Source organism: Canis lupus, chromosome 24 (assembly GCF_003254725.2).
Source record: "Canis lupus dingo isolate Sandy chromosome 24, ASM325472v2, whole genome shotgun sequence".
Classification (NCBI taxonomy): domain Eukaryota; kingdom Metazoa; phylum Chordata; class Mammalia; order Carnivora; family Canidae; genus Canis; species Canis lupus.
In genome coordinates, this window is record NC_064266.1 from 24,346,543 (window position 1) to 24,367,876 (window position 21,334).

The 21,334-nt window shown below is 41.5% G+C and overlaps 1 protein-coding gene across 9 annotated transcripts in view; it reads right to left on the reverse strand.

Moving 5' to 3' along the window:
• The window catches only part of LOC112673865 (ubiquinol-cytochrome-c reductase complex assembly factor 1), a 97,151-nt gene that overhangs the window by 16,406 nt on the left and 59,411 nt on the right, over window positions 1-21,334 (reverse strand). For 2 of the 9 annotated variants that reach the window (XM_025469835.2, XM_025469833.3), the window contains 2 exons: window positions 7,909-8,031; window positions 6,242-6,289 (listed from right to left, as the gene is read on the reverse strand). The exons of 4 other annotated variants lie outside the window; for them this stretch is intronic. In XM_025469835.2, coding sequence (XP_025325620.1) covers window positions 6,242-6,289; window positions 7,909-8,031 — 171 coding nt within the window. The remainder of the gene's footprint in view (window positions 1-6,241; window positions 6,290-7,908; window positions 8,032-21,334) is intronic. 3 more of the 9 variants (XM_049100561.1, XM_025469836.3, XM_025469834.3) reach the window with 2 other exon arrangements.

Sequence of the window (21,334 nt, forward strand, 5' to 3'; positions counted from 1 at the left end):
AGAGAGAGAGAGAGCATGAGTGGAGGAGCATGTCAGGGGGAGAAGCAGAAGGAGAGAAAGAAGCAGACTGCCCACTGAGTGGGGAGCCTGATGTAGGGCTTGATCCCAGGACCCTGAGATCATGACCTGAGCCAAAGGCAGATGCTTAACTGGCTGAGCCACCCAGGCATCCCAACAAAATAAAATCGTGTGTGTGTGTGTGTGTGTGTGTGTGTGTGTGTGGTAGATCCAGAGAAAACTGTAATTAATACCAAGAAGAAAAGGAAAAATAATAAAACATGAAAAGATGGACAGTTTCAATTTCTTCTTTCTTCTTTAGAAAATCATGTGAGGGGCACCTAGGTGGCTCAGTGGTTGAGTGTCTGCCTTCGGCTCAGGCTATGATCCCAGGGTCCTAGGACCAAATCCTGCATCAGGCTCCCTGGAGGGAGCCTGCTTCTCCCTCTGCCTATGTCTGTTTCTGTGTGTCTCGAATGAATGAATGAATGAATGAATGAATGAATGAATAAAATCTTGTTAAAAAGAGAAAATCATGTGAATCTGAGTAAAGCATATTTCAGCTGTGATGAAAAGCCAACCTAAACAAAACATGAGACAATTCTTACATCTTATTTTAATAAATCATTTCAAACTTTTAATGGATAGGGAAGCTTGCTACACTGAAATGCCTTTTTAAAAATATTTATTTACTTACTTTAAAAATCCTAGTCTTGGGCAGCCTGGGTGGCTCAGTGGTTTAGCGCCGCCTTCAGCCCAGGGCGTGATCCTGGAAACCCGGGATCGAGTCCCATGTCAGGCTCCCTGCATGGAGCCTGCTTCTCCCTCTGCCTGTGTCTCTGCCTCTCTCTCTCTGTGTCTCTCATGAATAAATAAATAAAATATTTTTTTAAAAAAATCCTAGTCTTGCAGCTTAGAATCTACATATTCAAGATTTGCGCAGCCTGATCATGTCTTGAAAAATGAGGTACATGGTTTGGCAGGCATTCCTACAGAACCACCAATTTTAATTTCTGAATGGCTGCAGAGTACAGGAGCCTTTTCCTCAGGCTTGGAAAAGAGCAAAGCAAGAGACATCTGTCCTTGAAAATTAAGATCATTTACCCACTTGACAAGGCATTCAAACACATCAGTAAGTCTGAAATCACCTTGAAAAGAGCTGATGAGGGACATTATGGTCCCGGGAAGATCAAACTATCACAACAATTTATTTCTTCTATGTCAGGACATCCAGATAAGAGGAAGATAATAGCTATAATCTACTTTGATTTCTGAAGTTTTTTATAACATCCCAGATGGCAAGACTCGTGTGTACTGCAGTCAAAGGGGCTAACACAGGCTTGAAAGAGTCACTATTTTAACAATAGCACTTAGAGCACAAAGTCCTAAGAGAAACATTTCGGCGGGGGGCGGGGGGCGGGGGGCGGGGAGTTTCCCCTGAAAATCTTAACTGATAAAAAAAAAAAAAAAAAATCTTAACTGATAATAATTACAATAGTGGTGATAGTAACAATAAGCATACATCACATTTGATTTATGTGTTCACATATACAATCTTTTTTTTTTTCTCACATATACAATCTTATGTGTACCTCACGACCATAACCTTGCCCTTCTAGGAGCTCACAACCTAGCTGCTACTTCTGTCCCGATTCTATAAACAAGAAAACAGAAGTTCAAAAATGTTCAAGGACTTGCCCCAAAGTCACACCCTGCTTGTGACAGTGCTATGACTTTTATCTCAGACAGCTGACCCCTAAATCTAGTGTCTTCTCTAAAATGTCACACCTTTCTGCTTCTGATGCGTCATATCAGAAATGGAAGAATCACGTAAGCAAAAAAATAAAAATAAAACTGCTAATTCCAATACTTTGAAAAACAAGAATAAAATGGAAATGACTATGAATTGTTGAAAAGTTATTCTAGAAACAAGATGAGATCCCAAAAGGTCAAAGCACAGTAGCATGCATAAGCCAAAAAAAACAATAAGTAATCGGATGAAGGAAGGGTTTGACAATTTATATAGTAATAATATAGCCCCAGAGCAAATCTCTGGTCATGAGCTGATAAATGAGAAAATTTTAATGTGGACATATGAAAAGAAATTCCATATACAAAGGTCAAAACGTTTTTTTTTTCCCTCTATAATTGTAATAGTTAAGAGTCTTTGTAGTCTTTGTAGTCTTAAGTCTACCATACTTAAGAAGAAACATGGAGAAACCAGAGATATTTCAGTGATGAATGTCAGATAGGTATGGTCATACTGGGTTGCCATTGGTCATGAGCTGGGGCATTCAAGATTCTGGACAAAAGGAAATGTCCAGAGGCTGTACCATGAGTTGGCCTGGTTGTTTTCATCATCAGTCTCAACAGATCAGCAGATTTTGGAATTACTCTGATACTGCCTGAGGTGACTATCACTCACTCTCTGCATCCCTTCCTTAGGGCCAGGACCTACTCCTCCCTAACTTCATATGAGTTGGCAGACTGCTGACCATGGAAACCTAGTCCCTCATCATAGAAATCAGCAGAGAATCCCAGCTAATCTAATCTGACTCTTGCTTCTGAGCAGAGATATCCAAAGATAAAAGGTGGCTAAAGTTGGATCATCCCAAAGAGACTATACAAAGTTCCTGTTACAGATACTGAGATTCCTAAGCTTCCTGAGGCCTGTTGTCAAACTCTCCTTTCCATTCTGTGACCACTAGTTACTCTCCAATAAATGCCTTTCTTAAGTTAGCTGAAGTCTGTCTCTGTTGAGTGCAATCAATGGATATACTGTCATTCATCGATTCAATAAAACCTCTCCATAATAATATAATAACAACATTAGCTAACATTTGTTGAATGCCTCCCATGTGCCAGCAACTGTATTAAAAGCTTTATGTATTATCCCTTTAATCTTCACAATAATCCTAAAAGGGGGATGTTATTGTCCTCATCTTACAGAAGATACATCACTTCATTTTCTGTGAAGTCTTTCAAGTTCCCCAAAGTTTGTTGCTTTTTCCTTCACATGGATTTTAATTAATTTCCACCAAGAAGGCATACTGTGCTATTTTAATAATCTGTTTATAATTTGCCCCCCCCCCAGACTGTGAGCTCCTTGAGGGCAAAGATGGTGCATTGCTCAGCACATGTCTGTAGAATGACTCAATATAGTATTTCCTATCATAATTACCTCTTGTATTGTGATATCCATCCACTTTGACAAATTTCTGAAAAGCTCCCTTGAGTACAAGGATTTGAGGAGGGGTTGAGCAGGTCTGTGTACATGTGAGCAGGTCTGTGTACATGATGCTGTCATTTTCATGGTTTCCAAACACGACTATAGACCAAAGAGGCCCACTCCTGTCCTTTCAGTGTGTCCTCACATAGTCTCTGAAACCCCACACCTCTCTCAAAGCAGTGTCTTCCACTGAAATATTCAAGACCATCTCTATTTCCATGACTACCATCTGCTAGTGTTCTAGACCTGAAGTTAAAATACTTTAACAGAAGTCTGAAGTAAGAAGGAGAGCTTTCACGGGACACCTGGGTGGCTCAGCATCTGCCTTTGGCTCAGGTCATGATCCTAGGTTCCTGGGATCAAGTCCTACATCACAGTCCCCACAGGGAGCCTGCTTCTCCCTCTTGCCTAAGTCTCTGCCTCTCTCTGTGTCTCTCATGAATAAATAAATAAAATCTTAAAAAAAAGAAGAAGAAGGAGAGCTTCTGACTGAACAAAGCAAGAACTTCATGACTGTCAGGGTAAGAAAACACAAAGTGGACAACTCAGTTTTTCCTCTCTCACTGATCATTCTAAAGAGATAATATTCAACTAACTCTCTAAAGTCAACAGGTTAAACATTAACAGACCTCTGATCCTTGTCTGTTCTATAACAAGCGATACAGAAGAATAACTAAGAAACTTTCTAAGAAGTGCCCTTTTGCTTACACCTCCAAGTTTAACAAAGGGCTTATGCTCTGCTAACAAGTGCCAGTGCACAAAAGTCTTGATTAGGCTTTGGTTTTCTGTTACCGAAGACAAGATTTGGAAAGTGAAAAGTTTTATTTATTAGTGGTCATTAATGACCAATAATCAAGGTAGAACCAATCAGCAAGGCAATCACCTGAAGTATAATAAGCAAAAGATAATTCCATTCACACCTATTAGGATGGCTATAACTTAAAAAAAAAAAAAAAAGGAAAAGGAAAATTGTGTTAGCGAGGATGCAGAAAAACTGGAATTCTCAAGCAATACTGGTAGGAATGTAAAATAGCACAGCATTGTGAGAAACAGTTTGGTGATTTCTCACAAAGTTAAACACAGAACTACTATATGACCTAGTAATTCCATTCCTGAGTAGATACCCAAAAGAGTTGAAAGCTGAGACTGGAACAGATACTTGTACAGCAACGTTCATAACAGCAGTATTCGCAATAGCCAAATGTGGGAAAAGCTTAAGCATTCATCAACAGATGAATGGATAAACAAAATGTGGTATCTACATGAAATGGAATAATATTCAGCCATAATAAGGAATGAAACTGATATATGCTACAATATGCATATACCTTGAAAACATTATACATAATGAAATTAAGTCAGATAGAGAAGGACAAATATTATATGATTTCCCCTTCTGTGAGGTACCAGGATAGGCAAGGAGGCCTACAGGACTTGGGGAGTGGAAATGAGGCAGTTTTTGTTGGGGATGATGAAAAAATTGGTATACATAGTGATGCTGGTTACATAACATTGTGAATGCATTTAATGCCACCAAATGGTACTCTTGTTAAGGGTTAAAATGATAATAATCATGTATATTTTACCACAACAACAAAAAAAGAAAATCTCAATTATAAATAATTTTTCTCAAACAAGAATTTCAATCTGTGACTTAACCATGTGTATACATTAAAGCCTCTCTTACAATATTTATCCCGTTCTGAGCAGTAGTATCATGAAGTAACTTATGTTCCTTGCAGACCACAAGCTGTCCAAGTGTGGAATTCTACATCGTCTTGTACCTTTCACTAAGCATCTACTGAGTGCCTACTAGATATAAGGCATTATAGCATGCAGTGGACATAAAGGACGAATGAAACCCAGTAGCTATCCTGAGGAAGTCTGTGATCTCATGTGAAAGACACACCACACACAAATGAAACACCTAGCACACTATAAAAAAAAAAAATGGCAGTAGTGAGTCTGGGGCATGAAAGGCTTCAGAGATAAAGCAACATTTATTATATTAGATATTAAAGGGTGAACAGGGATTACTACCTCTCAGACTGAAAGAACAGTATGTGCAAAGCCATAGAGAGGTAAACAAATACTGCATTTTCAGAGGAAAATTTGTAACAGAGAGGCCATGAATGGGAAGAAGCAGAGGCCAAACTAGAAAGGCAGTATGTGTTTGATTAGAAATGGCCCTGAATGCATGAGAAGGTCTAAGCACAGAGAAGTTGCATGGACAGATTTATTTCCAAAAATTAATTCGAGAAGTATAGAGTACAGACCACAAAGTAGGGGGAAAAGCCAGAGGTAGGAGTACCAGAGGAGGCTGCACCAATGGCCCAGGTGAGAGTTGGTAAGGAACTGAATTAACATAAGTGGAAAGAGGAATAAAGAGAAAGGAAGGCTTTCAAGAGAAATGTCTACAACAGGATTGACAGGGTTTGATTATTAGGTGTAAGGGGAGGAGGCTGTGACTCACACATAATCAGACCTCACTGAATGCTAGCTGAAAAAAGAATGCAACAGTTAATATGTAATCATAAGCTGATGACTTTCTGACCTTGGTCACACTCAGGGCAGACAACCAATCTTATAGGGTTTTAGCAACCACAGTGCCCTCAATGTCTCCTGTGTTGCAGTAATGGAAAATCCTACTTGAACAAGATGTAATATGAGCAAGATGTGTACTTAGCTTGAGCCCGGCAGGCGTCTCCAGTGGAGCAGGAGTACAGAACACCAGGGCCTACGAGCCTGACCCTCTATCCCAGCAATCTATTCACTACACATTAGTGGATATCACTCATCTGGGTCCTCTGCACTCTACCTGCAGTTATGAGGTCTGATCACTGTCAGCAAGATGCTGACACACCTTAGGTTTCCAGAGATACTTGCAGGCTCCCAAATATACCCTGGATCTCGCTTCTGGACTTCTGAGTACAAGAAAGCTGCAGGCACAACATTACTTTTTTAATTGATTTTTTAAATTAAATTTAAGCAGACTGGGGACAGTGGAAAACTTACAGGATGCTTGTTCCCCACCAGTACTGGCCATCTCAAGTGCACAGACATCTAAGCAAAACAGATGAAAATGGATAATTAACATGCTAGTAAGTACTTTGCTAATGGAGCCTAGGCACTATCCCTTGTCCTGGATGCCAAAGATCTAAACATCCCAGAAGACCTGGAAGCAACACTGTCCTTTCTCACTCAGCAGTTCCCAGACAGACACATCATGCTGCCTGGAAAACAACATTCTCTGAGGATCCAAAATCTACCCCCTTCCCAATCTTGAGGTTCCTAGCCCTTCTACTAAACAGTCCTGTCTTCTCTTTCTCTGCAGTAGCGAGGAGCAAAAGAGATGGGCTACCCTAAGTAACTGGATCACATATGTTAACTGTGACTCCCGCTGGGCAGAGGAGGTCAGGCCAAAGTCTACATCCCCAAAGACAATGCTTGTTTTTCACCACTGTCTCCTTACTGCTCACTGCTCAGATTCATACAATTTTCCAAATACTGTCCCTGTGGTAACCTGAGAAACAGGCTGGTCCCTCCTCTGGAGATGAGCAAACAAAAGCTCAGAAAGGGGAGTCACCCATTGTCACTCCACTCATAGATGGTGATGTTCACAGAACAATGTCATCTGAGTCCTAGTCCAATATTCTTTTGTCTCAAGACTCAAGACAAGTGCCATTCCTCTGAAAGAATGCTGTAGAAGTATCCTGCAAATGGCTGAGCTTGGATTCTGGTAGAAGGGCTCCTGCTCAAGTAATGAGAAGGCCAATGGTGAGATGAACAGTATAAACATTTTGCCTAAAGGAAAAAGAAAACCTCAGTTGATGGGACACCTGGGTGGCTCAGCAGTTGAGCATCTGCCTTCGGCTCAGGGTATGATCCCAGAGTTCCAGGATCGAGTCTGACATCAGGCTCCCTGCATGGAGCCTGCTTCTCCCTCTGCGTCTCTCATGAATGAATGAATAAAATCTTAAAAAAAAAAAATCTCAGTTGGGATGCTGTATCTATTAAAGAGCTGCTTTCTCTGGCGATCTGTATTCAAGTTCCACTTGGACGTTAGAAATGCTTTGAAATTTAAGTAAACTCTAGGCCCAAGTAGCTCCATTTCCTCACACTGTGACTCTGGAAGACAAATCTCTGAGATTCAGTTTTGCCATCTAAACTATGAAGGGATCCCTGGGTGGTGCAGCGGTTTAGCGCCTGTCTTTGGCCCAGGGCGCGATCCTGGAGACCCGGGATCGAATCCCGCGTCGGGCTCCCAGTGCATGGAACCTGCTTCTCCCTCTGCCTGTGTCTCTGCCTCTCTCTCTCTCTGTGACTATCATAAATAAATAAAAAAATTTTTTAAAAAAATCAATCTTTCAAAAAAAAAATAAACTATGAAAACTGCCTTTTTTTTTTCTATTTTAATTATCATGCCAGATACAAATACCTAGTAATAAAAGAGTCTCACATGTGATAACTCATTTAAACCCCCATACTACTGTAAGATGAGGTACATACAATAGGCATCCCTTTCTACAGAGAAAAAATGGAAGCACAGACACTATGGACCTTACCCAAGGTCACACAGCTGGCATGGGGTCTGAGCCTAGTCTGGCTTTGCTGTCCAAGGGCTCTCAACCACTGTGATTCTGCGTTAGAAAGCAAGTTACAAACCCAACCCATTTCTCCACCTGAGCAGAGGTGCCAGGCTGCCAGGCTCCATTCCTCCTTTCAGACCCTGGGGGCTGCCTAGTTTCCCGCACCTTCCTGCCATCATACTCGGTACTGTGCTGGGCCAGCCTCCCTAGGAAAGTCTGCAGTGAAAATACAACAAAACAAACAAACAAACAAAACAGGTGAACTCAAATCTTACTGGTTCATCTATGTAGTGTAGAACCTAATCTAGGAAAGATTCGACTTCATTTCTCTTTTTGCCATAGGCTAGTGACTGTAAGCCCTGTAAGATCATTTCTCTCTAATATACCTTCTACCAAAAGGATTTGGAGATTAGCACATGGTGAGGGACAAAAATGTTCCCTAAATGAATAAATGAATAAAACAATCCTTAACAGAGCCATAAAATAAATAATGCTGCTGGACCTGGAGGGGGAAAAATTCAATTGTGCTTTCATCTACAGATGTATATTCAGTATTAACCATCCACCAAACACTGTTCTAGCAATAAACAAGAGCCAATTCAGGGGTGCCTGGCTGGCTGAGTTGTAGAGCGTGCGACTCCTGATCTTGGGGTTGTGAGTTAGAGCCCCACATTGGGTGTCGATTACTTAAAAATAAAATCTTAAAAAAAAAAAAAGGGAGAGAGACACAATACTTGAACTCCTAGAGCTTATATTCTAAGAAGGGGAAAAGGGCAAAATAAAATATTCAGAATGTTAGATACTAATTTTAGTGCTACTGCCCAAATCCTGTTGTTCAAGACTCCTAAAATGAGAACTGCCCAGTGCTGTGTATGGTGTTCTGATGAGGGGATAGGATGGGAGTCGGCTATTGCTAAATGCTGACAAGCCCTGATGTAAAGGTAGGAGAAGCTGCTAAGAGACAGAAGCAAGAACATGTGATGGAAGCTTTACTGCATATTCCTGGACAGGTCACATGGTCCCATCTGTATCCCTAGCACAGTACCCAGCACATAGCAGGCACTGAGTAAACACTTTATGCCAGTGAAGAGTATCTGGGAACTGGGAGGGAGGGAGACTGGAAAGCCTCCTGCCTTCATCTCTATCACTCTGCTCTCCACCACCGTGCCAGATAAGAAAGAGTCAAGGGGATAGCAGAGGAAAATTTATCAAGAAAATATTATTTAGGGGTTTCTGGGTGGCTCAGATGGTTAAGCATCTGCTTTCAGCTCAGGTCATGATTTCCAGGTCCTGGGATCCAGCCCTCCAGTCAGGCTCCCTGCGGGAGGTCTGCTTCTCCCTCTCTCCCTCTGCCTTCCCTCCCGCCAGCCCCCGGCCCTGCTGCCACTGTGCACACATACGCTCTTTCTCTCAAATGAATAAATAAAATCTTTTTTTAAAAAAAGAATATATTATTCAGAATATGTTTTACCCTTATATTTAGCATAGCTATCTCAATACCCATCAAGTTTTTTCTTTCTACTCTCCCCTGGAGCCTCTTGCATTGCAACAAAACTACTTGTTTGATCAGATCAAGAAGCATTTCCTGTGCTCTGTGCTGGACCCTGAGAAGGCTACTGGAGGATGCCCCAAGATCCTCATACTCAAGAAAGGTACCATCATACTGGCAAAGTAAGACACAAATGTCAATCTGGAGTGGTTAGAGAGAGTTTCAGGGGGAGTCAGTAGAATGTGGATGGGCAGAGACTGAAGGAAAAGCTCTGCAGGCAGAAAAGATAATCAAATGATGGCGAATCACAAGAAACCCTGAAGACAGGTTAAGGGGATGGCGTATAGCTAGCAGGTCACCAGGAGACACCGTGAGTTTCTGTGTAATGAGTATTTGACATAAGCAGTGTTTAAGAAGATGAGACAGGCTGTTAAATGATTTGCAAGATGCATCTAAGATGGAAGAGGGTCGGGAGGCGGGGAATCAGTGAAGCAGCCGGCAGCGAGTGGACAGCGAGGTCAGGACTAGATGTAAGCGTCAGTAATACAGCTCATGTCCAGAGAGTGGTTGTGGTTCTTCCTGCTCCTTGGAGGACCAGACGTGTTACATTTATGGTGCATATCACTGCCACTCAGAAAGAGCAGCTACAACAGACAGCATTGACGTGGAGGAAGAAGTCCCTGCTTTCTAGCTAGGCCCCTTCAGGTCTATCACCACAGTATTTTCATCCAGCATTTTAGGGAAATGGGGAAGAGGACTGTTAGAACTGCCTCACCAATGGATCCGGAAATACAGTACATCCAGGGCAGCTATAGCCAATGTCTGTCTCTACTGTACCCCAGGTGTGACCCCCCCCCCTTAACTTCCAGAAGTTTTTCACGTAGTCATCCCGTCTTTAGTAGAGCCACTGTCCTCTGGTAGTGTCCAGTGCAGGATTAAACTCACGGGAGTAAAGCGCAGACAGTTGCCTACCTTCTGGCTTCACAAAGTGAAGGGTACTAATAATCTTGCCTTACCCTAAGAGGTCCCCACAGTGCTACTACAATCATTCCTTTTGCTGAAGACACTATTAACATTGCTAAAAATGCAAAAGTTATCTGGGACCATTAAAACATTATCCTATTAGCATCCATCAACAATTTAGTATGAATGAGTTTATCAGATAAGGTAGCAGTAGAGAACTGATTCTCATTCTGGTAAGAAGTTAGGAATAGACTCTTTGAGTTCATTTACTTATCCACTAACATTTGATGAAGGCCTATTATGTACTAAGCACTGTGCTAGACACTAGAACACTGACCTTAAGAGAGAATGATCAAAAGAGCAGTAACCTAGGAAGACAAATGGAGGTATGTATAGCAGCTCTAGAGAACAGCAAAGGTGATAGTACGATGTACTGAAAAGAAGAGAATAAATCAACAGTGAGTTTTAATCTCTGCTCTGCTATTGTGACCCCCAAACAAACTATTTTTTTCTTGCCAGGACTAAGTGTCCTCAACTGGAAAAGATTAAATTAGGATCATCTTTGTGCCCGTCAATCTCCAAGGAGATTGCCAGCCACTGAAATGGCACAAAATGTAAACGCTGACTGCTTTGCAGTTCTGACCAGTGAGAGCTAGCCCTGACTTAGGCTTCCTGCCATCAGCCAGAGCAGTCTGGACTTCTTTAAAACAGCATCTGAGGGTCATCACCAAGTGGGATTCTTCTGCCATCCATGTCTACCCATGGCTTCAGACCAGATAACTCCAGCATGTTCTGAATCCCCCTCTGGTCCCCAAACCACTCTAGTCTCTTCTGGGCCTTTGAGCTGAGGATAATAGAGAAAAGACCAGTTCTTCCAAGGCTACAGAGCAAAAGAAGCTTGGAGAGTAAGTTGGAAGTCTGACAAACTGCTGTTCCCTCCTGTGAATTCTATGCTGGGCTGGAAAACTCTTATCTCATATTTTTTCAAGCTGGAAGGGCTCTTAAAAATAATATGGGCCAGGGGTGCCTAGGTAGTTCAGTCTGTTAGGTGTCCAACTCTTGGTTTCAGCTCAGGTGATGATATTGGTGTCATGGGATTAAGCCCCACATCAGGCTCCATGCTCAGTGGGGAGTCTGCTTGGGATTCTCTTTCTCCCTCTACCACACCCCAACTCTCATGTGTGCACTCTTTCTCGCTCTAAAAATTAATAAATAAATCTTTAAAAAGAAAGAGAGAAATAATCTCGTCTAGACTCTTCACCTGCGTCTGCTGATTAATGGTGAACCCATGTTTAATTCCTTAGTCTTTTGATTCCAAAACTAGTGAGTAGTTTTTCGACTCTCCCCTCCTCTCCTTCCTCTAGGAGGAGGATCTTTTTTGGCAGGCAACTCAGCTTAGGACCTAAAGCACAGTAGAGGATAAACACTTCCTGTCTTTGAAAGAGAAGAGGTATAGCCATAAATTATCTGTACTCAAAATACCAAAGACACTAGAATTCATTTGAAATCCAAAGAATCTTAGCAGAAGGGCATAGGACAGGGATGAAAGTAGTAGTGTGGGAGACACTGAGAATGCCACTGAGTGCTTAATGGGAATGGTCTCCTACTTCCCCCACAACCAGGCACAAACCACAAGTCTGCTGATTCTTAACCCCAGCAGCTGAACTGCCCAAAGCCTACAAAAGGGGCAACACACACAGTTTACACCTTTTATTATTCTGATAGAAATTTCTCTCCTGGGAGCAGAAAGGAGTCAAAAGTCCAAAACCAAAAATATATATCTTTATAAGTCAGAGCAAAAGAAGTATTACAGCAGACAGTAATTTAAAAAAAAAAAAAAGCCTTAGTTGAACAGAGCAGAGTAGGAGGTGTTAGAAAACTCACTCCAAGTAATTTATTCGCTGGGAACCACAAAGGGCTTTCCCAAGAACAGCAAAAACACCATTAATTTCCCCAGTACCCTCCTTTCAAAGGGCTCCAAACACTTCACACATATCGTTTTAAATTGTCCTCAAAGGCTCCAAAATAAGGGGTTACTATTTCCCCAGGTTCAGATGGAGAAACTAAAACATTCATGGCCGCCATGCTCTGTCCTAGTCATCCTAACAGATTCAGCCAACATCACCTGAGTGCCTGCAATGCACATGACCTATGCCAGGCAGAACAGAGAATACAAAGATGAAAAATATGATCTCTGTCCTCCGGAGAGTCAGAATCCAGTGAGGCATGACAGATGTGTACATTCATCTTCTTGAAATAAGGCAGCCAATGCTAGGTGTTATAGGAAGGGTCCAAACAGTGCCCATTTTATCAAGTTACTAAAATGTGCCAAGCACTGTGCTAAGTCTTTACTAGTATCATACTGTTGTAGTCACACACTGTATGTGACTCATCTTACAGAGAAAGGAGTGGAGGTATGTAAGGTTAAGAGATTTGCTCAGGTCTTAATTATGGCACAGTATGATTAGAACCCACGTCTGTCTGGCTCCAAAGCCCCTATGATAGGAGTTAAGTGCTTGGGAAGTTACATACATACATACGTGACAGCAGAGCATCCTTTTCTCAGAGGCAGAGTAGAACTCCTACAGAGGAAGGAGGCCTCTGTTGGGAGATCCCTGGAAAAGGTTCTGGCTTGACAGCTCTATAGAGCCCAGCAGGGGCCCAGGTGGGGGTAACCTCTGCCTCTTTTGCCAATGCTCCATTTTGGAGACCAAGGAAGAAAGATTTGAGGGAAGAAGAGCTTATGGGGCAGCAGGCCACTGTTTGCAGACCAGACAGGTTAGAGAGAGCATGATCAGACTCGGGGAATCCCTGGGTCTTAACAAGGTTAATATAAATAGCTCTATTTTAAGCCCACAGGACAAAAAGCAGATGGGGGAAAGGAAAGGTCCTCCAAACTCTAAGAGCCAAGCAGAGCCTGGTACTATGGAAACCCAATCACCACTCCAACACTCTTCCCATTTAATAATGGGATCCTTCTGTAATGGTTTTCAAATCTTAATTTCAACCTATGAAAACAATAACAACAAAAAGCCTTTGATGGGCACCTGGGTGCTGGGTGACTTGGTTAAACATCTGACTCTGGCCCAGGTCATGATCTCAGGGTCCTGGGATAGCCTCACTGGGCTCCATGCTCAACAGGAAGTCTGTTTACTCCCTCTTCCTCTACTCTCCCCCTGCTGTGTACTCTCTCTCTCTAATACATAAATAAATAAAATCTTAAAGAAAAAAATCAACCATTTGATAGAGCCAGATACTTCTGTGTATTACTATCTCGATCAACACCAGTGATCCTGTCAATGAATAGGTTAGTCATTAGTTCATTTGCTTGTTCTTGTATTCTACCTACTTCCAAAAAAGGTTCAAGTTGGCTTCTAATGAAAGGCCTGTGGTATGGCCAAAAGTTTGAAAATCAGTCAGACCTGGACTTGTGACTTACTATGGTGACCACAGCCTAGTTCTTTGACTTTTTCTTCCCCTCAGTTCTCTTCAGCTGCAAAATGGGCACACTCTTCTCTCTAACCAGGCAATTTGTAAGTGAGACGAGATCTGTAGAATGCCTGTCAGAATCTGGCCCAAAATATACATCTCAACCAAAAAGAAAAAAAAAAGTAAAAGCGTTAATAAAGGGTATGTGTGAGAGAAAGAGGATAATGAAAAATTATATCAAATACGTAAATAAGGGAAGCTCTGTACTTGCTGGCAGCCATGGCAACAGGGAAGCAGGATTGTTATACCACTCTCATCGTTAAATAAAGGGAAACGTGTACATTCATCAGAACAGAGAAAGTTCTTAATTCTAAATGCAGAGAGGATAATCTACAGTTGAGTGGATGTGGATGTGCACATACATACATATGCACACTTACACCATTTTTCTCTCCAACAGGAACAGGGCAAAAGAGCTCTCCAGAGCCCTGCTGCCCCTCTGACACCACACTACTGCTGCATGCAATGAAGTACTTCAACAGTTAAAACATTTTTGTGCCAATATTTTAAGAGTGCAGAAGGTTCCAAATTACATGTAAAATAAACAATGCCAGACTGTGAAAACTCTTGGCTGCAACGTTCTCTGATGTTAACAAGAGTTTCTTTATTACTGTAACCTTTCAGAAGTGAATAAAAATTATTTCTCTGCCCTAGTTTTGCCCTCCAGTAAAAGGGAAGAGAACAGTGACCATGGAAAGAGCTGTACAATGACCTCTCATGAAGGCTAGGAGGCTGGGAAGGGGGCAGTTTAAAACACAAAGCCTTCCATATATGTTTCTAGTCAAAGGTTAGAAATCTAGTTTGTGCTGTGCTGATCATATTGTTAAATTTTACGTTCCCGATATTTTTATGTAACTAAAACCCTCAGGGGGACCAGAGGGTATTTGCAGGGAGCCCAAACTAAGCTGATGCTAGGAGAAAACCCAAATCTTGATCAAGGCTTCTTAGCCATTCAGGAAACCTCATTACTCTGAAATTGAGTCTGAAGTACCCTTAAAAAACAGCAGCTGAACTGTCTGCCTTCAGCTCAGGGCATGATCCCAGGTCCAGGGATCGAGTCCCACATCAGGTTCCCTGTGAGGAGCCTGCTTCTCCCTCTGTCTATGCCTCTGCTTCCGTGTGTGTGTGTGTGTGTGTGTGTGTGTGTTTCATGAATAAATAAATAAATCTTTTTAAAAAAAAAGAAAAGAAAAACAGGGGAAAAGATCTACAGGTGGCCACGGCTTAGACAAAATAGGTTCTTTTGCAGACCTTTGAGTCAATGAGTCTGAATATTGGACACCCAAAAGGATCTCAAAATGGGAGCTAGTCTGGATAAAAAGAGTCTACTTTCAGCACTGCAGGAAAAGGAAAAAAGTTACCATACAAAGGCAAACATGCTCTGTCCTCTCACACCATCCTGCCTCTACCTACACTGTTCCTTTGCCTGGGGCGGGGGGCGGGGGGGAGGGTTTCTCTTGTCTATTAAAAACTTTTCTGAAAAGATACAACCCAAATGTCATCTACCCCAAGCTTCTCTCCTTTGGGCCTTCTCAGCAATTTTTAAATATCACAATCTCTTAATATTGTAATCACCTGCTTCATATGTGTGTCTTTTCCTATAAGACTGGGGAATTGGGGACAATATCTTCATCATCTGTATACTCCAGTGCCTAGCAGAGTACCTGGAAGCTAGCAGGCCACAATAAAATGGAGGAAGAGATGGGTAAATCTTGTTTGTGTCTGGGAACAGAAATCAGACAGAGAATGATGAACTGCTAAAAAAACAGAACACAAGCTCTGGGATTTAACACAAGGCTAGCTTTTCAGACTCTCACAGAGTTGCGGAATGTTAAGTCTGGAAGAGAATTTAGAAATCATCTAGCTCTCCTCCCCAGAGAGGTGAGGTGATTTGACTTACTCGAGCTCACTCAGAGAGTGGCCAGGCTGGCCAGAACTGGGGCATTATACCACACCACCCATTCCTTCTCTTTACTATCAAAAATTATAGGTGTAAATATTTATTTGGCAGTGAGATGAGAAATATGATTAAGACTACTTATTTTGAGAATGCTATTTCATTATAAACAAATAACAATGGATGTCATGCTAAAATTCAAACTTGACACAAAATGCTCTGAATTGCTCAAAAGTTAAACCTAACATCACTGTATGACCCAGCAATTCCACTCCTCAGTAATATACCCAAGAGAAGAGAAAACCCATATTCAGACAAAAACCTGTACATGAATGTTCACAGCAGCATTATTCATAAGAGCCAAAAAATGGAAACAACCCAAATGCCCACCAACTGATAAATGAGACTAAAATGTGGCATATTCATACAATAGACTATCCGTAAAAAGAAAAGTACTGACACATGCTATAACATGGATGAACCATGAAAACATGATGCTAAGTGAAAGGAGACAGAAGGGATCCCTGGGTGGCGCAGCGGTTTGGCGCCTGCCTTTGGCCCAGGGCGCGATCCTGGAGACCCGGGATCGAATCCCACATCAGGCTCCCGGTGCATGGAGCCTGCTTCTCCCTCTGCCTATGTCTCTGCCTCTCTCTCTCTCTGTGACTATCATAAATAAATTAAAAATTTATTTAAATTAAAAAAAATTAAAAAAAAAAAAAAAAGAAAGGAGACAGAAAGAAAAGTCCACATATTATGATTCCATTCGTATGAAATGCCCAGAATAAATCTATGGAGACAGAAGTTACAGGAGTGGTTGCCAGGGGCTGGGGTAAAAGAGGAATGGGGAGTGACTGCTATAGGGCTTAGAGTTTCTTTTTGAGGTGATGAAAATGTTCTGGAATTAGATAGTGGTGACGGTTGCATAACACTGTGAATTTACTTTTTAAAAAAGCACTTAAAATGGTGACTTTTATGGCAGATGAATTATAGCTCCATTTTTTTTAAATGGAAGGAAAAAAAAGATACAATCTCTGCCCTCTAGGAGCTAACAATTTAACTGGCGTGAAGACCAACATACAGACATGCCTAAGGACTTGGAGGTTCAGTGTCATGTGACAAGTAATGTTATGCAAGTTAGAGGAAGAAGGAAACAACGCTTAAGTTAAAAATCTTAATGTTTATGTTACAGCCATAGTTCTTAGTGATCTTTTCAGGCAGTAAAGTAGTGATTAAGAGCATGGGCTCTAAAGTTTGGCGGCAGGTTTGGGTTCTAATCCAGACTCTCATATTTACTATGTAAGACTGATTAAATTACCTTACCGGTAGGTGGAATAATAATTTCCTAAAAAGATACCTACATCCTAATTCGTGGAACCTGGGAAATGCATCTTATATGGGGAAGAAAGGACCTTGCAGCTATGATTAGATTAAGAGTCTTCAGATGGGGAGGTTATTCTGGATTATCCAGGTGGGCCCTAAATGTAATCACATGGACCCTTAAAGAGGGAGGCTGAAATTGGAGTGATGTGGCCACAAGCCAAAGAATGCCAGCAGCCACAAGAAGCTGGAAAGGGCAAAGAACAGATTCTCCCCTAACCTCCAGAAGGAGCACAGTCCTGCTAAGTTCTCCATTTTGGCCATGAAGTTCTGAAGTTCTGGCCTTCAGAACTATGAGAGAATGAATTTGTTTTAAGCTACCAAGTTTATGGCTAGTTGTTACAGCAGCTACAGGAAACGAATCCACTAACCTCTCTGATCCTAGTGTATTCATCTGTAAAATGAGGATAGAAATAATACCTATCTCACATGTGAGTATTGCAAAATTTAAAGTTCATATGGTGCTTATAAAGTGCACAGCAAAGAGAAAGTTCTTGGTAAATGTCAGCTACTACTACTGGTGACCTGTTTGTCTGTATTATGCTGAAATCCTCAACTTTCCCAGCCCATGCCCAGATACTGCTCCCATCAGCAGGGAGAACAGTAAAAGCCAGAAATCAGGAGACTCAAGTTGTGCTCTTCGTTTGGTTTCTAAGTTAAATTTATTCAACTCTCCTGGAGCCAGTTTCTCCATTAGTTAAATGTTAAATGTTAAAAGTTTCTCGTATCAGACGAGAGCAGTGGCCCTCTAACTGCAGGGTGTGTGAAAACACAGATTGCTGGACCCTACCACCAGAGTTTCTGATTCAGCAGATTGAGGGTCGGGCCCTAAACTTGCATTTTTAACAAATTCCTAAGTGATGCTGAGGCTGCTGGTCTGGGGACCACATTTTGAAAAATCTCTGGTCTAGATTATTTGAAGGTTCTTTTCAGTTTTAATAGACACCCCACAGAGGTAGCATTCAAATAATAAACACTGCTGTACCAGGCTGAAATAGCTTTACAACTAAGTTCTTTTCCTATGTAAGAGAGTGGGGGATGGGAGGGTATAAAGAACACGGTTACGGACTAGTTTTAACTTTTGAACTAAGCAGAATGAAAAATCTTAAGCAATAGTGGGAACAGGAAGAGGCTGTCTCCTTATCCAACATGCTGGCCCCATTTTAATTTATCTTAATCCCACCTTTCTGCCTTTTCACCAGACCCCTCCCCCTTATGCCCTTCTCGAGAAACACATCTAGATGTCTCCTGAATTCATTTATTGGCTTTGCCGTGCGCAGTATAATACTGCCTTTGTTAGTCTCCCAGCCCAGCCTCTCCGAGCACGGTGTTCAGTCGCGGTGTTCTCTACTCTTAAAAAAACACAACCAAGGAGTCTCTGAAAAATAATTGTAAAATCAACTAAGGCAAATTCAGACGATGTGGAGACATTCAGACTCTAAATGCTGGAAAAAGAAACAAATTCAGAACATTGTTAGCATTCTCACCTGTCTTTTTTTCCCCCCTTAATCTCTATGAGTCCTGTTGAGTAGGAAACCTCTGCCGTATTGGATTAGAAACTGAATAAAAGGGGCCTGGGGCTTGGGACTGCACTGAAGAAATGGAATGCCTCGAGATTCAAGAAAAGCTGTCCTCTTAGCCTTTGGAAGGTGATTAAAGGCTAGGGAGAAGGAACCTGCCATGAAGTTGATCCTCCTCCCACACCCCGGGAGGGATCACAGCGTAGTAAAGCTGGACAGTAGACTGGGAATCAGCATACCCTTGCTTGGGTCCTCATTCTGCTGTTTAAAGCTGCATGAGCTTGGACAGAACAATTAACTTCATTGGGACCCCATTTTCTTACTAGAGAAATGAGCCACTGAGACCAAATCTATAGTCCTTACTCTGAGACTCTAATGTCTCTGGGGAGACTTCTCAAAACACACACCTCTGAGCCCCTTCAGACTGAGAGCCACTGAACAAAAGAATCTCTAAGGCACTCAATCTAACATTCTAAGGTTTATCTATTCTATAAAATGAACTAGAAATATAAATGATGAGGCAGAGATTGTATCTTTTTTCTTCCATTTAAAAAAAAAATGGAGCTATAATTCCCAGAGGCAGGGCAGAGAGAAAATTGAAACTTTCTGAGGAGGAAAGATGGTCAGAGAAATTGAACCCAGGTGTGATAAGAGATCATTCATTAAGTCAGTATTTGGAAGATAGTGCTGCCAGATACTAATAATAGAGGCAAGTACCCGTGTTCACCCAAGTATCTGAGGAGTGACTATGTTAGGCATTCTGTGCTAGACCAGAAATCCGAGGATCCTCACTCCAACTAATGAGCATGACCTACACAAACCCACAATTAGAGTAGAGCATGTTAAGTCCTATTGTAGGAGTTTGTGCAAAGTGCTGCAACAATACAGAGAAGGGAGTGGCCAAATACACCAATATTGTCGGCTGGTGGGGGCGGGGAGGTGCTAGGAAAAGCTTGATGGAAGAGGTACTATCCAGCTGTGTCTTACTGTACTACGAGCAGAGAAGACAGGTGTTAAGACCACATCAGACAAAGGGAACTACATAAGCAAAAGCCCAGAAGCATAAAGGAATATGGCATACTATAGCATCAGTGAAAATCTCACATGAGTGAAACCTGTGTTTGAGTGTAAATGTGTGACTACACATGAATATCTGTGTATTAGAGAAGTCTGCTGGCAATCAGACTAGAAAGATGGGTTGGGGCTAGAATATGAAGATTTCTTTCCCCCCATTTTTCTCTTTGAAAAGTTTCAAACTTACTTAAAAAATGGAAGAGTAATATAACAAAAAGTTGTATAATTTTTAGATTCACAACTGTTACTATTTTTAATATTTGTTTCATCTCTCTCCACATATACACACACGTGCTTTTTCTTTTGCTAAACCATGTGAAAACATCAAATCTTTTCATTCCTAAATACTAAATACTGTATCTTCTAAGAACATTCTCCTATATAACTACGAAGGGTTCTCCTGTTCTATATAATTACAAAGGGTTCTATAAACTGTTGCTAAGCTATCTGAATTTTGCACTAGGATTTCTAGACAGAGGAAGGATACGATCAGATGTGGAATTTGGAAAAACCTCTGGTGGTTTATAGGGTGACAGGGTTCACTAGCGTGGGGAAAGTCCAGAACTAATTAGGAGGTCATGTGCAATAAAGGAGAGACAATGAGGGTTGATAAGAAGCAATGAAACAGAAGAGTGGAAAAAATCCAAACATATTTTGGGCAGAAAAGTGACAAGACAATTTGGGTGCAGAGGATGAGGCAAGAGTTGAGGAGGACTCTAAGAATTCCAGCTTGGAGGGGCTGGATCGATAGCAATGACATCAGAAGTGAGACTGGAAACACAGGAAGAACAGGTTCATGGAGCTATTTATCCCATCTCCTGAGAGGTTTATTTAGGAGAACCATTATGGAAAATGGCTTTAACTGTGCCCAATGTACACAGCTCTAAGCAGTATTACAACTATGATACAAAAGATACCAAAGGGAACTGGGCACCCAAAGGAAAAAAAAAAAAAAGTGGTAGGCTGGAGAGCTAAACAGTTCTGAAACAATGAACTGAATTTGGAGTACTTAATATGAAGAGTACTTAAGAAAGGTACTAAAAAGACAGGACAGTGTCAATGCACCAAGGCAGCCAGGGCTTTGAAAATGGAATTAGAAAAAAAAGAAAAAAGAAAGAAAAAAGAAAATGGAATTAGGTCACTGTGTTTCTTCTACAGAAATTCCGTGAGGTAAACTGAAGATATAGCAAAGAGGACCGAATTCACTTACGGATTTGTTCAGTCAAGAAACATTTATTGAATGTCTACTAAGTATAGAGCTCCATTTCAGGTACCAAAGGAATATAAAGGCAAACAAATATGAATTATACCTCAGGCAACTTCCAAACTATAATTGCAGATAAAAACGGCTGTGAAAAAAAAAAAAACCGGCTGTGAGAGAGATAAATGAGAATGTGCATAGATAGGAGTTTCATGCTCTATTTTCATTTCAATTTCAGAAAGGTTTACAACTTCTCTTTCAGGGATGATCCCTGAAATGAAGTGAGTCCAGTATGCTGCCCAGAAGGACAGGCGAAATGAGCCATCAGACTGGCATTCTGCCTGTATGCTCCCAGGCATCTGATCAGTCAAAAAACTGCCTAAAGTACATACTCCATGCATCGTTGCTACCTACTGAGACCTGGGGTCATGAAACTTGTGCAGAGAAAGGAATGCATCTACTAAAGATAAATTTCAGTTGGGCCCTGCTAACGTTCATGAACCAAT